Below are 17,380 nucleotides of genomic sequence, written 5' to 3'. Positions count from 1 at the left end.
GAATCTTACAAAACTAAACTAAATTCATTCTACATCTAGTTGTGATCATGCTTTCGCAATGACTTTCTTAGCTTGGACCGCGTGTGCTCCAAAAATCTACAGTTGTGAACACGCGATAATGAATAGGAAGAAAATTTGCTGTGTACATTATCCTTTTGGAGCACACGCGGTCCAAGCTAAGAAAGTCATTGCGAAAGCATGATCACAACTAGATGTAGAATGAATTTAGTCTAGTTTTGTAAGATTATCTCGTATATAGTAATTTTGCAAGGTCAAACAGTCATATTTACATTATCCCTCACTTAAATGCAAGAGCTGCGCAGCAATCGCCAATCAGCAGTCCTTTTTTAGCTTTACAAAAGTCAACAATACCAATAAAACATTTTAGATTTCATTTTATTGGTTGGAAACCGGTGCTGATTAACTTTAAAATACGCAAATATTTTAAGCCTGTTTGAGACTTTTATTAGGTTAATCGGTGTTTTGTTTAAAACGCAAGAATACGCGGTTGTAATATAATTTTGTCACATGACGCATAGAGATTTCTTTGTCGACAGTCCGCGGGATATTGTGTGATTGGGAGTTTACATCCGGAGCTCGGCTGGTAGAGTTTGACACAATTAAATCACCCGTCGTAGTTCTGAAGCGAATTTATCTTTTATCCCAGTGAAAGGGAAATTACTTCAGATTAACTATCTCAAGGTTGTCGTTTTGGTTTTCTGACAAAGTTTTTCTGAGGACTTCTTTATTCAACGTACAAATTGTACGTTTGTACGGTGCAACGCAAGTAGGTCCCTATAATTTCGAGTGTTATGTTGAATTTCATTTCGTGTATGTCTTAGAATTCTACCTTCGCATTCAAATTGTTGCCCAACGCAGTTATTAATCAATTAGGTTGAGGAAATCTGAACCGCGTGCCAGCTGTCGAACTGTGCTACTAATCGGAAAATCGATTTCTGCTCACAAGTAACAGATTCCTCCACGCACAATTTGAAATTACTGTTGTTGCGCCTTGCTCAAAAGGCTGGTTACAACTTTCTACAACCCACTAGACTAGTAACACACGATTCTATCACCAAGTATAATAAACTTAGCTTTTTTATTTAACAACTATATGTAAAAGCTTTATGAAATCCCTAGGGCCTATATGTTACCCTACTTTACTAGTTTTGTTTTAGTTGAAAAGCTAATGAAGTGCTGATTTTCACGCCCAAAAGACTACAAACAACATGGGAATGGTATCAAGAACATCAAAAATGAAATAAAGCTGCTCTACCAACTGAAAGACCATCTTGATCAAGACCGACATTTACATGTACATAATAATTATGTGGAATGACATTTGATTTAAAACCTGAAATGTTGCAATTAGCACACAGGGTATCATGCTGCCTGGTTTTAATTGACATGAAATGAAGAGCACAGCAATTATTTTGGCGACAACTCTTTGTTTTTGTAACAGACGTTGTTTAATCGTACACATGAACTACAATGTATATACCAGTATCTACAAACAACCATTTAAAAGAAACAACAAGATTGCACAATTTCAGTAAGTTCTCAAGTAAGGTTTAAGTTTTTCAATTGATCTGTCGCTTAACGATATTTATAAGTATGTATATATATATCTATGACACTTTATTTCCACATTTTAGTTGCAATACATGGAAATAACAAAGAAGAAATATCTGCTTTATATTCATCATGGAATTTTGACAGACATTTATAAATAAAAACAGAGAGAGGTTGGTCCAGGTGTATACGAGAAATGAAAATTAGTTTTTTGTTTTTATGTTTGATTCCAGTTGGATTGGAAAAGTTTCCTTACTGAACGAAATAACAGAAAAAATGTGTCAACTTGTACTCATGGACCTTTCACAATAAGCACAAGCGCAGTAATAAGACCGTAAAGACCCAAGACTTCAGCGAAAATAAGAATGAGGATCATACCTAGAAAACAAAATAACATAGAGTAAGTTATTTAAGCCTTTTAAAGGGCAAAAACAGTTTGTTAAGGTTCATACCGACAAACAGCTTTGGTTGTTGAGCTGTACCCCGAACTCCTGCGTCACCCACTATTCCAATAGCAAAACCAGCAGCAAGACCTGACAACCCAACGCTCAAACCTGCTCCCAGATGAAGGAAAGCACTGTAACAAAGAAAAAATTAAAATGCCTGTGTAACAACTGAAACAGAAATCAAACTTACGTAAATAATGACATGGTTGCAGTCATTTTTTGTGAGATAAGCACTGCAATCACAACACCGTAAATGGCGATAATACCCGCCATGACAACTGGGACAACGGATTTCATGATCAACTCTGGCCTCATAACGCTCATCGCTGCAATACCAGTTCCTGATTTGGCTGTCCCATAAGCTGCACCAAGTGCTGAAATAAAAACAAATAATGCTTTAATAAAGCATTTTTTAACCTTAATTCTAGTAAATTATCAGTTAAACTATATTTCTTACAAGGAATATTGAAACAAAAATGAAAATGACAAGATTAACCAAAAACTATCGTGCTTTTAGTATATATTCAGCTGCAAATACACAAAATAGTCATAATCTATTTTCTAAATTGGCTTCATTTGCCCATGTCAAAACATTTAGTATAACTGGCAACAAATAATCAAATATTAGTTTTATACAAAACACACTTACCACTAAAAATCATAGCTGAAGCTGCTCCCATTGAGCTGAAAAAAGCTGCGTACGGGGGTCCGGCTGCCGCTGTTGCCATTGTTAATTTTAAATGTGGTTTTATTCGGGACTAAAACAAGTTTGACAATCAATCGAACAACACACAACTGCTTGTTTTCAAGAAATCTGAAACAATACTGATCAAAACTGCAACGCACTCGTAAGAATTCACGAAGAATGGAACTGTCACGGATCACATGATTGTAGTCTCAGGCGCAGTCGCTTTCAATATCATGTGATGGTTACAATCGAATCGCGACGAATATTTTTTACAAAAGGGGGGCTTGAGTCGACCACAAACTAATGAATATTTCTTACATAAGAGTATTTCTATCTTTTGGAATAGTTATACGCCAGGTAATCAATATTAAATTTTAAAAAGGTAACAAATTTATTAGTCGATTTACTTTCAATACGTGTTTAACCTGGTAAGTTATCTATGGTTTAACTGAGAAAAGCTTGAAAGAAAAATAAACCACCCGAAACAAATCATTCACACATTAAATCCTTAAAAAATATTCAATTTAAAAAGGTAAAATGTTTCGAGATAATACTGTCTATAAAATCACAGAATACTACACTAAATGTTTTCAAAATGTAGATACGGTACCCATTCCGAGATTTTTTTATGATTTCTCTGGGATATTTGAAAAAAATCAAATTTACTGTAAAAAAAGTCAAATTACGTGATAGAATTATATAGTTTGAACAGCGCCATGATATTTTTTTACTTTTTAGGTCATAGACAAACAAACGAACCTACCCTGTTGTATTAAATACGACCAAAACATTCTACCACTGACAATAATCAAGTAGACTTCAAAAGACTTGTCTTCAGGTAGTTGTAAAATTACTAGGAACGTTCTGTTTTTGGCAAAGATATAATAGGTTTCCTATACTAATCTATTGGAAACCAAGCACAATAAATTTATAATTTATTGAGTTCAAAATTCGCTGAACGCGAAAAATCGCAGCAAACGGGACTTATTTTCCAAATATCTGCTGCAGTTGGTTTCAACCGAAACAGGCTCAATTGCTAATCATACAACACACAAACGTTACAAGGCCAAAAACTACGTGTATGATAAAATATTTTAAACTTACAATGCATTTTTCATTTCCGCAAACTGTTAAAACTTGTGTGCAACACAAACAGTAATATTCACAACACAACGGCTGAAAAATAGCGCGAACTCGATTTATACAAACAAGTTGAAGTTGAAGCAGAGTGAGAGGGCGATAAAAGGAAAGAAATCAAAAAAGGCACCACAAAAACACAAAATTGAACGCAGAATGTAGGTTTTCACTGAAACTAAAATCATAGTCCGTATCATAGTAATATAATGCTTTACATAAATTAAATATTGTATGTCATAAATCATTTTTCAATATTTGTTCAAAATTAAAACCTTTAATTTTAAGGTAGTTTTAAAAAGAGTGGATATTTTACGTATTACGAGTGCTTTGACGAACAATGCACTACAAAAACAGTTGTATAAATATTGGAACGTACAAATATTCAGCAAAACACGGCAAAAACCCGATGAAAAATAATAAAAACGCTGCAGACTACACACTCGTATATATTGTAGGTTTGGTGTTTGGGAACAGGAGAGAAGCTGGGCACGCAGAATCACGTCTTGCTCCTGCATCTCTTCAATCTGTTTCTTATCCTCTTTTTCAATTTCTTGCTCCATTGCGTGATGTGAAGAAGCTCGACGTTTTTGCCACTTTCTCTACCCGCTACAAGGTACGAAGCTTTGTTGTTGTCTAACACGGGACAGGAGCAGAGAAATCCGTCTTTCATCCAAATAGCGAATTTCTTTGGCTTTTTTGTCGATTTGGGCCACTTGTAGGTCGTTTTTCTTCTCGCAACAATTTTCGTTTTTCCCCGTGCGTGTGTAACGCGTTTTACTCGGATTTTGACAACTGCACAATAAGCAACATAAAATGAAACAGAGAACATTCGAATTTGATAAAACTACTCAAAATATACTTCGAAAAAGAAGTTAGATTATTGAACTTCATTTTAATAATAGCTAAAAAGCAAACGTAAACAAAAATGGCAAAGTAACTTAAAAAAAGATAATTTCCTTTTTTGTTTCTATTTGATGATAATGATTAAATGTTAAATTATTGCACCAGCCTGTTGAAAGTTAGACTTGATTAGTTTGAATATAGTTTTTAAGTGATTGTTTCTTGCCCAAAATGACACGCAAAACATTTTTTCCCTATAAATGGATAAATATCATGAGCAAAATAAAAAGGATGTGGTCTTCCGTTTTAAAAGTGGCACAAAAATTAATTAAAATTGGTCGAACAAATATCGTGCGAGCCAGGTCAACACAGTTACGCCTCTTGGTGACACAAATGCGCGGTGCGTCATCTCCTAAAGTTACCGGCCAATGAAAACATTTGTCACGGCAATAGCAAAAGTGTCGCCGCCTTAACTCACATAAGAAGAAGAGGTTCTTTCAATGCAAAACTCCGCGAAGTGGTATGCTATACTCCCAAATCACTGTAATTTTAAAGCGAAGACTTTCAAAGCACTTGGTTTAAAGCAGCGCGCGTGCCGCCCCAAATGTTACGGTTCGTGTTGGGAAAGAGGAGGAAAACGCCACCAACGATGTCAGCGAAAGTGCACGTGCTGCCAATGAATAGTGGGAGTGCTGGTTCTCAATAAGTGCCGCTTTCGTGTTATACCAGTCCAAAAATTACATCTATGTTTTTATGAATGAAAACACATCACATGCAAACTTAAAATGCATTAACGCACAAAAATTAAACATTGGCTTTAAATCAAATTAAAATACAAAATTCTGAAACCGTAAAGTTCTCATATTCTCTTGATGTAGTTTATACGCCCAACGCGCCTAGAACAGCAACAAGAGTTAACACAAAAGTAAAAGTCATTTTTGTAGCTAATCCTTTCGTTTTAATGACGCATTGTGAGGTACGATTTGCCTAAAGTTGGGATACGGTTCATTTCATCAAAGCCGGCACGTAAGAGCAAGAAGGGCACTGCGGTTTACTTACTAAAGTCAAAACTACAAATCTTCCTTCGTAAAGCCTCCTTAACTCTTCTTTGTTGACAGGGATCACATACTGGTGACTCTGAAAAAAGTATCTTTATTATAGATTTGTGCTCAGATAGGTTACCCTACTAAGTCATAAAAATCGGGCTATCGCCTGTTGATATGAGTTGCCTAAAAGTCGGTAGACAGGATAGTGTAGGCTACTAATCGGTTTCCGTCAGCGAGGAAAGCTGCCATTTATGGAATACCAATGGAATCAGGCAATCGTTACGGAAATGCCTGTGACTCGAAAGGGTGGGTACCAGTAGCGTATTTCCAAACGTAACGTGTTCCGAGATTATTGTTAAGCTTTACTGAACCTTAAAACGGATCACCATTTGGAAATATGCCACCCATTGGAATCGTGACTTTGGGCCTGGACTGGCAGGGCGGTGAGTTCCGAAAGTTAACGTCACTCACTTTCGTTTGTTTTGATGTGACACACCCCACACACGTCCTTGAGAGCCTCACATGCGAATAATACCACAAATCTGTGGGTTTTAATATTCTTGCTACAGGGTAGTGGGTCTGAATGATCGCACGCGACAAGAGTTGACCCTGTGCCGGTGTTGGCGTGCCAAGGAAGCCAAGCTCGTGAGCAATTAATCACCAGCTCGCATGCAACGTTTCCGCAGTGCGGCAGGGTTCGGTTTTCGCGCGACTTTTTGAAGGTCACGTGTCATTTATGGAGTGTTGTCATGTTAAGGTGTGGTGTGTTGCTTCAAACCACATGAAATTATATAACTACTTTATAACTACTAGTTTTTGGGCCTACAAGTAAAAAAAACAATACGAAATCCTGGTTTCAGCAAAAATTTTAACAGTATTATTATTGGCATTCCAAGCAAGTCTGTAGTTTGTACTTATTTGTAAGTCAGATGGTGTCGTTTAAGAACTACAGCTTATGCTAATCTGAGTCAATGCAACTAAATGCATCACAGTGCAACTTCTAGAGCAGTGGTCTTCAACCTGTGGGTCGCGACCCCAAGTGGGGTCGCCTTAACTTTTTCTGGGGTCGCTATAAATTCAATCTATCGGCTTTTAAGTTCGTTACCAAAAAATGACACGTTTTTGTCCCAGTTCGCAACCTTTGCTCAAGTTTTGCAGTACATCTTAGTACCTCGTGTCACAATCTAATCATTGTGATGCAATAGTCTGCATAAAAAAACGTTATCCAACCCAATGCTAATATTTGAAGTCTACTTGAAAATTAAGCGGGCATATTTACATGAAAATAGTTTCAATTTCATGTAAATAGCATTCAGTGTGCACTATTACGTTCAAATGTTAAAACCCAAAAGTTTTATTGAATTTGGCCTTACCAGTTTTTGGCCTAATCAGTTAATTTATGTATTTTTCCCTTTTCCCACTGTGTTATTTTGGATACAATATGCCATTCATGGGCCTTAATCGCGTAACAATGGGTTGGATAACGTTTTTTTTATACAGACTATTGCATCACAATGATTAGATTGTGACACGAGGTACTAAGATGTACTGCAAAACTTGAGCAAAGGTTGCGAACTGGGACAAAAACGTGTCATTTTTTTGGTAACGAACTTAAAAGCCGATAGATTTTTTTTAAAAAAAGCCGATAGATTGAATTTATAGCGACCCCAGAAAAAGTTAAGGCGACCCCACTTGGGGTCGCGACCCACAGGTTGAAGACCACTGTTCTAGAGAACAAATACTATTTTTCTGGCACAAAAGCCATTGTTAGACACAATACGTGCTGAACTGACCTTGTGGCGGTGGTGGGTTTTCAGGGATGCATAATTTTGAGCCGTCGTTGACTGGAAAACTGCTGCAGTTGAGCATTGGAGGCCAACTATAGCCGAAGTTTCGCATCTTTTCATTGCAACTGTCTCTTACAGCAGTACATAAAGATCGACAGGGAGGTATCGCTTTCTGATAATCTGAACGTTAAGAAAAGTGATAAATTGGTGGTACGAATTTTCAGGACAACTCGCCCGTTTTGGTTTACATTTTAGGCTGGATGGGCTAGGGGAGCTTTCTGCAGTCCATAGTGACAACATATTAAACCAATGATACACTTAAAACAGCCTATCTTCATGGAAAATATTTTTGTACAAAGTAACGCCCAATAGAACTGAGTATATATGTATGATTTGTAATTCGTATAACCTTGTGACATTAGAAAACCCTCTGACACACAAAATATCGTGCAGAAGATCTCTACAATTTTAAGTTAGTTTTGTTTCACTTCTTAGACTTTGCAAGGTGCAACATCCAACATATTTAGGCAAAACAACTTTGTAGTGTGAAAAATACCTTTTGAATGATTGTTTGAAAAGCATATTTTTCTTTTACTTTTTATGGTTTTGGGACCTGATTGTATAATTTTCAAATTTTTCGGAAAAGTCCAAGATATAATTTACAACTGATGTAGCCTATTCGGATATAGGCAGCTATTCAACTTGGCTTCAGGCAATGCATTTTTATTGCTTTTTAAACCAAAGCAAATTTTTTAACATTTAGTTCTACCGCAATGAATATTTTTAATTAAAATTTATCGTTGAAGATTGGGTCGCTAAAAAGGTCAGGACATTTAAACACTGTCATTTTAAATGTCAATTTCTGAGGTTTGGAAGAAACATTTACCAAATTAGTCGGTAGGTTTTTATTTATCATCGCAAGAAACATAATTATTTTGTCAAATTATGCCAAAAATGAGATTCGTGTGTTAAAAAAGTGAAGCCGTCCGCAAAAATGATGTCATGGCACGGTTGATTTAGCGCGACGAGACGGTGATTCAGAGAAAGTCAAAGTTTCCGCTGTGTGGCAATTGTGTTAATCACAAGAGAAATATCAACAGAAATTTGACACCTAGTCGCATGACGTGATTGGACAGGTAGCATCTGCTGCACGCTATTAAATTTCCTTTGAAAATTTTGAGAAGAATCGTTTTAGTTTTTAAAAATTGGGATACGGAAATGATCCCAAATAAAGTTATTATACAGCGAAAAATTTGCTGGATTACCTGGGATAAAAAATAAAAATGCATTCACATGTTTACAATAATGTTTGTGACAGACAATGATTTTGCTACGAACTTTGACCAACACGAGTTTTATTTACATGATTAGAAAAAAACGAACATACCTTTCATGCACACAGGCGCGAAAAGGGTGCAAAGAAACTTTCTCGTTTCGGGGTGGCACCTCGCCGCCACTAGAGGGGGCCAGTCGCTCGCCTGCTGCAGCACCTCCTGCATGGTTTCGTGGCCGAGGAGATTGGGAAAACGCATCCTACGAGTGAAAGACAAGTCGTTTAGATCAGTCGACCGCCGAGCTTGTCACATGCGCAAGCCAGCGAAGCCCTTAAGTCGTAATAAGGGTGCTGACGTTGGTTCGTGGGGCCTGTGCGGCAATTTCACGACCGTTGATAGACGCTAGATAGGTTATGTATGCGAAACAAAAACCGAAAAGAGACCGAAACACAGGATGTTTTGTTTAAGCTCGGAATGGCGGATCTCCTTGCGCTGACATCAGGCTTGTCATTGGGCCGTATCAAGCCACGCAGCTGCATACACAAATAATACGTGACCCTGCTACGAGACATTGTACATTTAAATAAATTTCTTACCATTGAATTTTAGAAATTTAAACTTATTACGCCTGCACGCCACTTGCAAAAATTTAAAAAGGGTGATTTCTTTAAATGTCACAGGAAACACCAATAACAAAAACAATAGGATGAAATAACTTGTTTTCCTTTACGACTGCTTGATTTTTTGCGAAAAACACGTTGTGTTCTGCAATTGCGGAGACTAAAACAACGCGATTGTTTTGCTTCTCTTTGCAGAATGTTTCGTTATATAATTGGCAGGTGCGGATGACAATAGGATGATTGTGTTCGTATCCGAAGTGTTGTCGACCGCTTAAATTGCCACAGCGAATTGCATATAGTCAGCACAAGTGAATGTGAAAATTACACATTGTTTGACCTTTACGAAAGCGCTCCCCCGTGCCTATTTAAAGGCATCAAAAATGCGTGCAATTTAGCAATGGCACCGAAAGCGACAATTGTAGCCTATGTAGCTTAAAAGCAAATTTTTGTCACTTATCACTTATGGCTTCAACATCATTTGGCATTATAAAAAACCAGCAAACAGGAAGATTTGAAACCACGTTTTGTCAGTTAGCGGTGTTTGGGACGTTCAGAGATGTCGGCGGTTTTCCTACTTACACAGCACTATGATTTTATCAAACTGCGTAGCAACGTTAAAAATAAATTGCTGTGCTTTTTAACCTTTACGAACCCCTATGCTATGCCATCAGTTTTTTTTGAAACATTTTATAATTTGCAACATTTTTTTGAAACATTTTATAATTTACAGCATATTCAAGCCAAGGACCCTGAAGAAAATTTGTGCAGATGTTTTTAGCACCGACATCATATGGGAACGGACCCTTTAAAGCACGTTTGCTGACCCCTTGAGAGTTCATAGGCCCAACGTTAAAAGACTTATGATTTCTGTTTAAACCAGTGTTTCTTCATCACAAAATAATGGGATCAAATGAGTCCGTAAAACTTTTGTTGAGTTAGCGTAAAACAAATTGCAAAATTTTTCACTTTCATAGGGTTTTTATCCCTTTACATTTCATTATGGCGTACAGGGGCAATAAAATTTGGGACGTAAAATAATGAGAAGCAATGGTTTAATTAAACCAGGAGTTGGCAACCTTTTTTCTACTGCGGACCATTTTTGAAACTAAAATTTTATCGCGGATATGCTTTCAAAAAACTAATATTTAGCAATGAAAACACAGAAACATCCCTGAGATACATGGGCGAAATGTTTTGGAGCATTTAACCTGAAAAATTGTACGGCCCGGTAACGAACTCGTCGCGGACCGGCGGTTGCCGAACACTGGTTTAAAGTACTGGTTCTCTGCTAGTAGTCCATGATGACTTTTTGGTTGGTCCACTACATTCAGTAAAAAAACTGGTAACTTAATAGCACATTAGTTATTGGTATTTGTTTTTTTATCGACTATTTACATCACTTTTTAAAATTCAGTTTTGAAAAATGGATATGAAATCAAAATGCTTGTTGTGTGTGCTTTTTTATCTTACAACCGGTCCTTGACATAGGTTTTTGTAAAATGGTGATTCATGGCATAAAACAAGTTGACAGCAATAGGTTTAAAACTGTGATGCAACATCAGTAAACTCCGGTTCATACCACCAAATATGAAACCGGTAAATACTGGAAATTCCTAAGCTTATAAGCCGCAAATGTTGATCCTTCAGAACAATTTGAAACAACAAACTTTAGAAAATCGCTCGTGGAAGAGACAAAATACACAAATAGAAGACCAGAGACCACAAGTAGCAGCAAATACCCCCTCCTCCTTCACATCGGAGCTAATCTCAAAACACGGCGGTGTATTAAAGAGCGCGTAACCGCACACTCTAAACTCGCTTTGATCAATAACGACAAACGTGATATTCTTGGCAGGAACAAGAAAACTGCGCGGCTCGGCGGCCTTTCAACCACACGGGGGAGTCAAACGAAGACTTGACAGGCCGGTGTGGCTTTTCTACTGGTAGATAGAGCTAACGCAAGCTTATCATCACGGTTTTTGTTGTGGTGCAAACACTAGTAAAATGTTTTTGATCACAATTTGAATTAATAGCCAATTTTATTCGGTTTAATGAGATGCGATTTGGACCGCTAAATATTTGACGCCCAGTTTGATGATTTTCGAGACGATTGCATCAAAATTGAAGTTTCAAAAACGTTATGATATCTTTGGTACCACTACCAAAGGCATTTTTAAACATATATTGCATACTTTTTATAGGTATTTGGTTTGTTGTGAAGTTAAAACGTCAGAAAACAATCAGTTTTCGCGTAGCGGTCAAAAATGCTTTATAGAACTTTTTCTGACTTGACATAATTTGGGAGGTACAATCAAAGAAATTAGTGGCTGTTTGACAAGGGAATCACGGATCCTGATGCCTCTTAAGTATCTTGCTCGGTTAGTGAAAACCGCCAGTACTAAAGATCATAGCAGGATTAATTTGAATTACGGCTTGCGATCTAAAATGGAACCGACTTGAACCGGAAACTGGAAAGTTTACTTTTAGAAATCGAAAGTTTGTAGCCTAATCCCGCACGATACATTGGGAAAATCTATTTTTTTACATTGGACACATTTAATTGCCCAAATCTGATTAAACAATATGCAAAACATACTATTTTTAAACAAGAGTGTATTAAAACTTATTGGTGCTTTTAGGGACCTAAAATTCTGCTGTTGTTTTTGTCAAAACAAAATTAGGAATATTCAGAGAGCGTTTTGGAAGTTTCAACTTTTCTCGGGGTCAAGACTTTTATGAAACATTTTCCTCGGCAATAAACTGTTCAACAAGTCTATTCAACAAATGAAAACACAGCCTGACGTATACAACATCATACAAGCAGCTACGAATGCCGCTAGGCCCCATGCGTCAAGTTTTCAACAAAGGTTTGGAACGCGCGCTGTAGATTTAGGCACAATAACAGTGCAGAGTTCCAGTTTCCGACAAACGGATCAAGGCGGTCTGGTGAGGGAAACCTTAACATAACTCGAAAAGAACTGTATGTGTCCTGTGTAGGTTTCAACTCATGTGGCCTCTCTGCCAAGGACCTTATTTTCCATCGGCGGAACGTGGTTTGATGTTGTCGACCTGCTGGCTACAGGGAATCAAATCCCCGAGGACTTTTGGACGCATTATGCTTAACTTGGGCCGATCTGCTATGCCTGTTGGAATCTGCCTTGTATAAGACCCGGTGTAGGTCGTGTTAAGTGTCCGGCTCACCGATATCGAAGCGCTAATTGCGTCAGTGACTAATGTACAAATGAGGTTACTTGTTCGTGTGGTCTGCGCGGTCTCCCAAATTGGCCGCGACTTTTGAACACACGTGTTATAGTAGGAGGGGCTAGGTATATACATACGCACACCCTCTGTAAATTTGAAGCAATAACATGTACTTTTTATCAAATTAAATATTTTGTGGAACTTTACCAAAGAGCACGTTAAAGTTGAGAACATTGGACACGGACTTCAAAAGAAGGCTCTATCAAACACAAAACCGCAAAAAATACATATAGTCTCGTTAATAAGTTGAAATCCATAAGAGGTTTCTTCAGTCTTTATCCTTATTCAAGGAATGTAGCCTACGCATTAAATATAATCTCCCTGGCTGTTATGTTTTTTATCACCCACACAAAAGTGTAGTGAAAAGTGCATTAATAATAATAATAATAATAATAATAATAGTATCATACACAAAAAAGGTGTTGACATTATTTTGACAGATAATGTTTTATTTTATTAAACATTGGGACGGCTATTTATTTCAAGCCTAATTGTTCTAAGACGCAAACGAAAATATTCAAATTTCAAGTAATGCAACACCCTTTCCGATTTCTTTCTGAATTGAAGCAGGAAATGTAATTTCTTTCAATTATTTTGTATTGATTTTCCGTTAAAATAAAAAAATCCTTTAAAACAAAGCAAATAAATTCTAACCTGTTGTATTCCATGCCATAGCAGAGATCAAAATCGACGGGAATCAACATGCACTGGGTCTGGTGGACATCGAGGTCAGGAAGCAAAAACGACGGGTTTGTGGCGATCGATTTGATGGCGGGAGGCTGGCGATTCACGGTGTCAGTGTCGGGTTTCACTGGTTTCTTTCCGTCGCACGATTTCGAAACAGCAAACAAAATACACAAAACAAACCGAGCTATATCATTATGCATGGTGGAGAAATTAATACAAACGCTGTAAGAAAAAGTAAAGACTGCTCCGTTAGAACAGCGTATTGTATAACCGGTCAGGCAATTTGACAGACAAACCGCGATGTAGAAATGTATTTTTCTTTTACTAGCTTTACAAACTATCCTGATGTTCTTGCCTACGTCCCTGGACAATAACTTAGCAACAGTACACCTATTTCACATAGACTACCGTTTACAATTTAAGACAACAGAATCCATAACATTTGTCACTATTTCTATCTTAAAGCTATAAAGTGAAACGACACCGGTAAAGATTCGAAATTAGTTAAAGCATAAAAAAGCACATTAGTTAAAGCTCTGAGCACAAAACACTGCAATTTTTTGCCTAGCAAGATTTCTTCTAAAAAATTATTAATGCTGATTTAATACACTTCGGTAATAATCTACGCCGCGGGAATAAACATATCACATTAATTTGCGTTGATGCTTTATCTTTCTGGTCAACGCAAAGGCTTTAACACACGCCTGCACGACAAGGGTGAATTCAAAATCTCGCGTGTCCGAACAACACAACAGCCCAACTCTGAACTGATCATTTCGTCGTGTTGCCTGCGCACAAATTGCGACTTGCGTTGATCTGAAAATATGCAGAGCCCAGATGTCGAGCAAATGCGCCGTAATTATTTCGCCTCAGCGCTTTCCCGTGGAGGCAGCGGAAACACTAAATTCCCAAAACCTGGAACTAAATCTCGAGAGCCGAATTCTTAAGCCGCACAGTCAACAATGATGTGACTTGGATCTTACACCAGTGAGGCACGTTACTTTTCTTATCCCAGCGCCGGGGACGTCGCACGAAAAACGCCCTGGCGCCTTCTATCAAGCCGCGGCGCAGGCCTCGAATTCGTTTCAGAAGTAAAAACCGGGATAAAAGCACACCGATGTGTCCCCTTTCGCCCCTAAAATATTTACCATTATATTCAAGTGCGGTCGGATAAGCGAATAGTTTCCGGTCCTAAGCGAAACCAAAGCCTCCATTCGTTTATGACGTTAGGAGTAAAAGTTATTTTATATCATTTTTAGCATGAAATGCCCCAGTTTCTGTTTCCTTTTTTGAGTTAAAGCAAAACCCAAAGCAAACAATCTGACTCGGAGCAAACAAAACCAACCTTTGCATGCAGCACTGTGAAGTCAGATCCGATTACACGCTACATCAGGCCTGGTTGAAACAGCATCATTTACCTTCACTTGCAGTTCATTAAGGGTGGTATGCTTAAACGGTGCGGGTGGCAAACAGTTGCAGAGAAAAGACTCTGGAATTTGCGGTGGCATGAACAAATACAGCCTTCTCCACCGCGTAGCAAAAGTTTCCGTCAAGCGTCAGCTTTGTTTTCTCAACCTAAACAGGGGCGCGGGCGCGTTGCTTTGCACAGCACCGGTTGTTTATAAACACTTGGCTTCGGTTTTCTCCATGGACTCGAGTACCCGCCCTTGCTCCCGGCAGCAATGTTCAAACACTGCAGTAATCCCCAGTCCCACCACTACATCACAGCAACGCCGAGACAAGGAAGGCATTGTTTTCGTAAAGACACGGTTCGTAACGGTTCCGCGCAAATGCAAGTGAAACCTTTCAGTTTCGCGCAAGCCATCGCGTGTTTTTCTTTGTGCTGTCACAGTGATGCGCCCGTGCCGCCCTTGTTCGGTCTTTTACTGATCTCAGATCGGACCACTGATAGAGCGCGGCTTAGTGTTTTCAATACGCGCCATAAGCACAAAATGCTGTGTTTACATTGACTGCCAACGGGCAAGGCATTGCCACGCGAACGCACTTCATTTCTTCAAGGGTTAGCCGAAGGCCTTGAGACCCTGTTTGCGAACCTGCGTGTCGCATGTCGCCTTATGTTTGCGCAGACGCACCCTGGGAACGAATTAAGTGCGTTGACAAACAAACAACAACTGGTGGGTGAAATCGACACGGTGATGCTGCAAAAAAACTTAATTTCGAAAACAATTATAAGAGCCTGTTTCGATCGGAAGCCAACATCAAGTGTCAGGCGCATTATCTGCGCGGAAGCAACGATAAGCTAGGGGAGCACTCGAGTAGGGGTAGCGCCCCCACTTGAAGTGGTGTGTACAAAACACGTTTAACAACACCCCCTTTTCACCCACGAATCGAGGTGGCGCGCATTTCACTTCTGAATTTTCCCACAAGGTCACCCATGTTAGGGGCCCAGAAAGTCGCGTGCGCTGTCTCCCCTTGGGGCACTCGTCATTCTCGGTACAATAGGGAGTACTCGAGTGGCCCCCGGTTGGCGATAAGAAAGGATCAATGAACTAAATGCATTAGATACGATTTCCGTTTTGTATTGTCGTTTGATCGGCCGAGCGTCGTCGCCGACGTTCGCTTGTAGTCACTTGATCACAGGAAACGGCTGACTTGGTTTTGTTTACGTAACGTCTTCCCATCAGTAGTACAAGTTCAAAGCTTCGACCGCAGCCCGGTGCCCTTCTGTTTGACGCCATTTCCTCGTACCCGATGCATCCTGGGGCCAAATCATTTTTTTATCGTCCGAAACCGAAAAAAATATTTCCTAAGCTCGCTCTACTGACTTAATGGATTTGGTATTTACGGATGCACAAGGGATTTTTAAAATGACAACAAAGACACTGTTGTGGCGGGTTGCCTGTAATTTTTACCCACATATTAAGGTAGGTTAGATACTTCCGTAATATCAATAAACATACACGCGTACAAGGAGGCTTGTTAAAATAAGTAGGCTACTTTAGCCGAAATAGAGTCTTTTTTGTAGCAAGTTTAAAACAGTAGCAACTCTAATGATACTGATGTATCTTATATAAAAAAAAACTAGAGAAAAGCTGGTGTTTTTCAAACCGAGCAAGTAAAATAACGGGTCCACTCGATTGCCGGGTTGTCTTTCACGTAAAACTACAATGGGCCACGTTAAAATGCTTTGGGGTTTTCGGAACAATTTTGTCGCCACAGCAAAGGGCCAGGTAAACCAGAGCTTTGTGCTTTGCCAAAAAGGTGCATTAAACTCACTATGCCTTGAGCTCGTTTTTATGTTGCATCACCTGCAAAACCTAAGTGACCATACGCTTTTTACGTTTTTGCGTTTGTAAGTCAACTCTCTTTGCATCAAACGAATAACAAAGGCCCCTTCTCGCCACGCACAATTGGCGTCCACACGATCCCACGCCCTCTTGACAAATGCCAACCTTGTGAAGGGGCAAAGGCCATTAACGAAGGCAGGTGCACCCCGTAATGGGGCTCAGTGGGTACAAGCTAGGGGTAATGTAACACTTGTAAATTTCACTCACCCATAGGTTTTGTTTACAAAAGCTTAGGAGTTTTAAACATTGCCCTTCGACTTGAAAAGGTCTAATTTTAGCTGTCAAGCATCCATCGATGCTTGTGTCCTTCTGAAGTGTAACAACAGGTTTGCGCTGAGAAATTCGTCGCTTGCGTCATTTGTCATGTGAAAAAACAAGACTGTTAGCGACTTTTTCACCTTTTTAAAGACTGTATGCCTAAATGCAATTTTTGCAAGTTTAGCACATTGACTTTTGTTTAGCATTACACCAATTGAACGACAAATTTGTTAATGCAACCTGGTGGACAAAACGCTTGTTCAGATGGTTGTTTATTAGTAGCCTGATATTACAGTTTTTCATTTGAAAGCGTGATCTATTACAACTAAGCCTAATTAGCCTAGTTGGAACCCAGTAGCCTCATTTATGTGATCTGCTGTTATAAATTTTTGCTGTTCTTGATACAGAGCGAATGGAATTTGCCTTTCAGATTTAAAACTACGCCGATGGTGAATT

At 38.8% G+C, this 17,380-nt stretch overlaps 2 protein-coding genes and 1 long non-coding RNA gene across 4 annotated transcripts; 1 reads left to right on the top strand and 2 right to left on the bottom strand.

Moving 5' to 3' along the window:
• Positions 1-464: 464 nt before the first annotated feature.
• On the top strand, positions 465-1,950 carry LOC145238144 (uncharacterized). The gene is made up of 2 exons (XR_013862081.1): positions 465-787; positions 1,179-1,950. It is a non-coding gene; the product is annotated as an uncharacterized LOC145238144 (long non-coding RNA).
• LOC145238142 (V-type proton ATPase 16 kDa proteolipid subunit c-like) lies at positions 1,384-2,903 on the bottom strand. Its single transcript, XM_080101218.1, has 4 exons — positions 2,668-2,903; positions 2,209-2,392; positions 2,025-2,149; positions 1,384-1,950 (listed from the first exon to the last, which is right to left on the bottom strand). The coding sequence occupies exons 1-4, from the start codon at positions 2,744-2,746 to the stop codon at positions 1,865-1,867; spliced, it is 474 nt and encodes a 157-aa protein (XP_079957344.1). The 5' UTR covers positions 2,747-2,903; the 3' UTR covers positions 1,384-1,864.
• A 721-nt stretch (positions 2,904-3,624) lies between these two features.
• LOC145238141 (secreted frizzled-related protein 2-like) lies at positions 3,625-17,068 on the bottom strand. 2 transcript variants are annotated; one of them, XM_080101216.1, is made up of 6 exons: positions 16,874-17,068; positions 13,326-16,077; positions 8,904-9,049; positions 7,523-7,696; positions 5,743-5,820; positions 3,625-4,635 (listed from the first exon to the last, which is right to left on the bottom strand). In XM_080101216.1, exons 2-6 carry the CDS (start codon positions 13,556-13,558, stop codon positions 4,340-4,342), a joined length of 927 nt encoding a protein of 308 aa, XP_079957342.1. In that variant the 5' UTR covers positions 13,559-16,077; positions 16,874-17,068; the 3' UTR covers positions 3,625-4,339. The 2 variants fall into 2 exon arrangements, with proteins under 2 accessions (XP_079957342.1, XP_079957341.1); XM_080101215.1 differs by lacking the exon at positions 16,874-17,068 and having other exon boundaries at positions 13,326-16,219.
• Between the last annotated feature and the right edge of the window lie 312 nt (positions 17,069-17,380).

Source organism: Phallusia mammillata, chromosome 7 (assembly GCF_965637545.1).
Source record: "Phallusia mammillata chromosome 7, kaPhaMamm4.hap1.1, whole genome shotgun sequence".
NCBI classification, from domain to species: domain Eukaryota; kingdom Metazoa; phylum Chordata; class Ascidiacea; order Phlebobranchia; family Ascidiidae; genus Phallusia; species Phallusia mammillata.
Note: the sequence above shows the minus strand (reverse complement) of the source record. Positions and strands in the feature narration are given on the sequence as shown.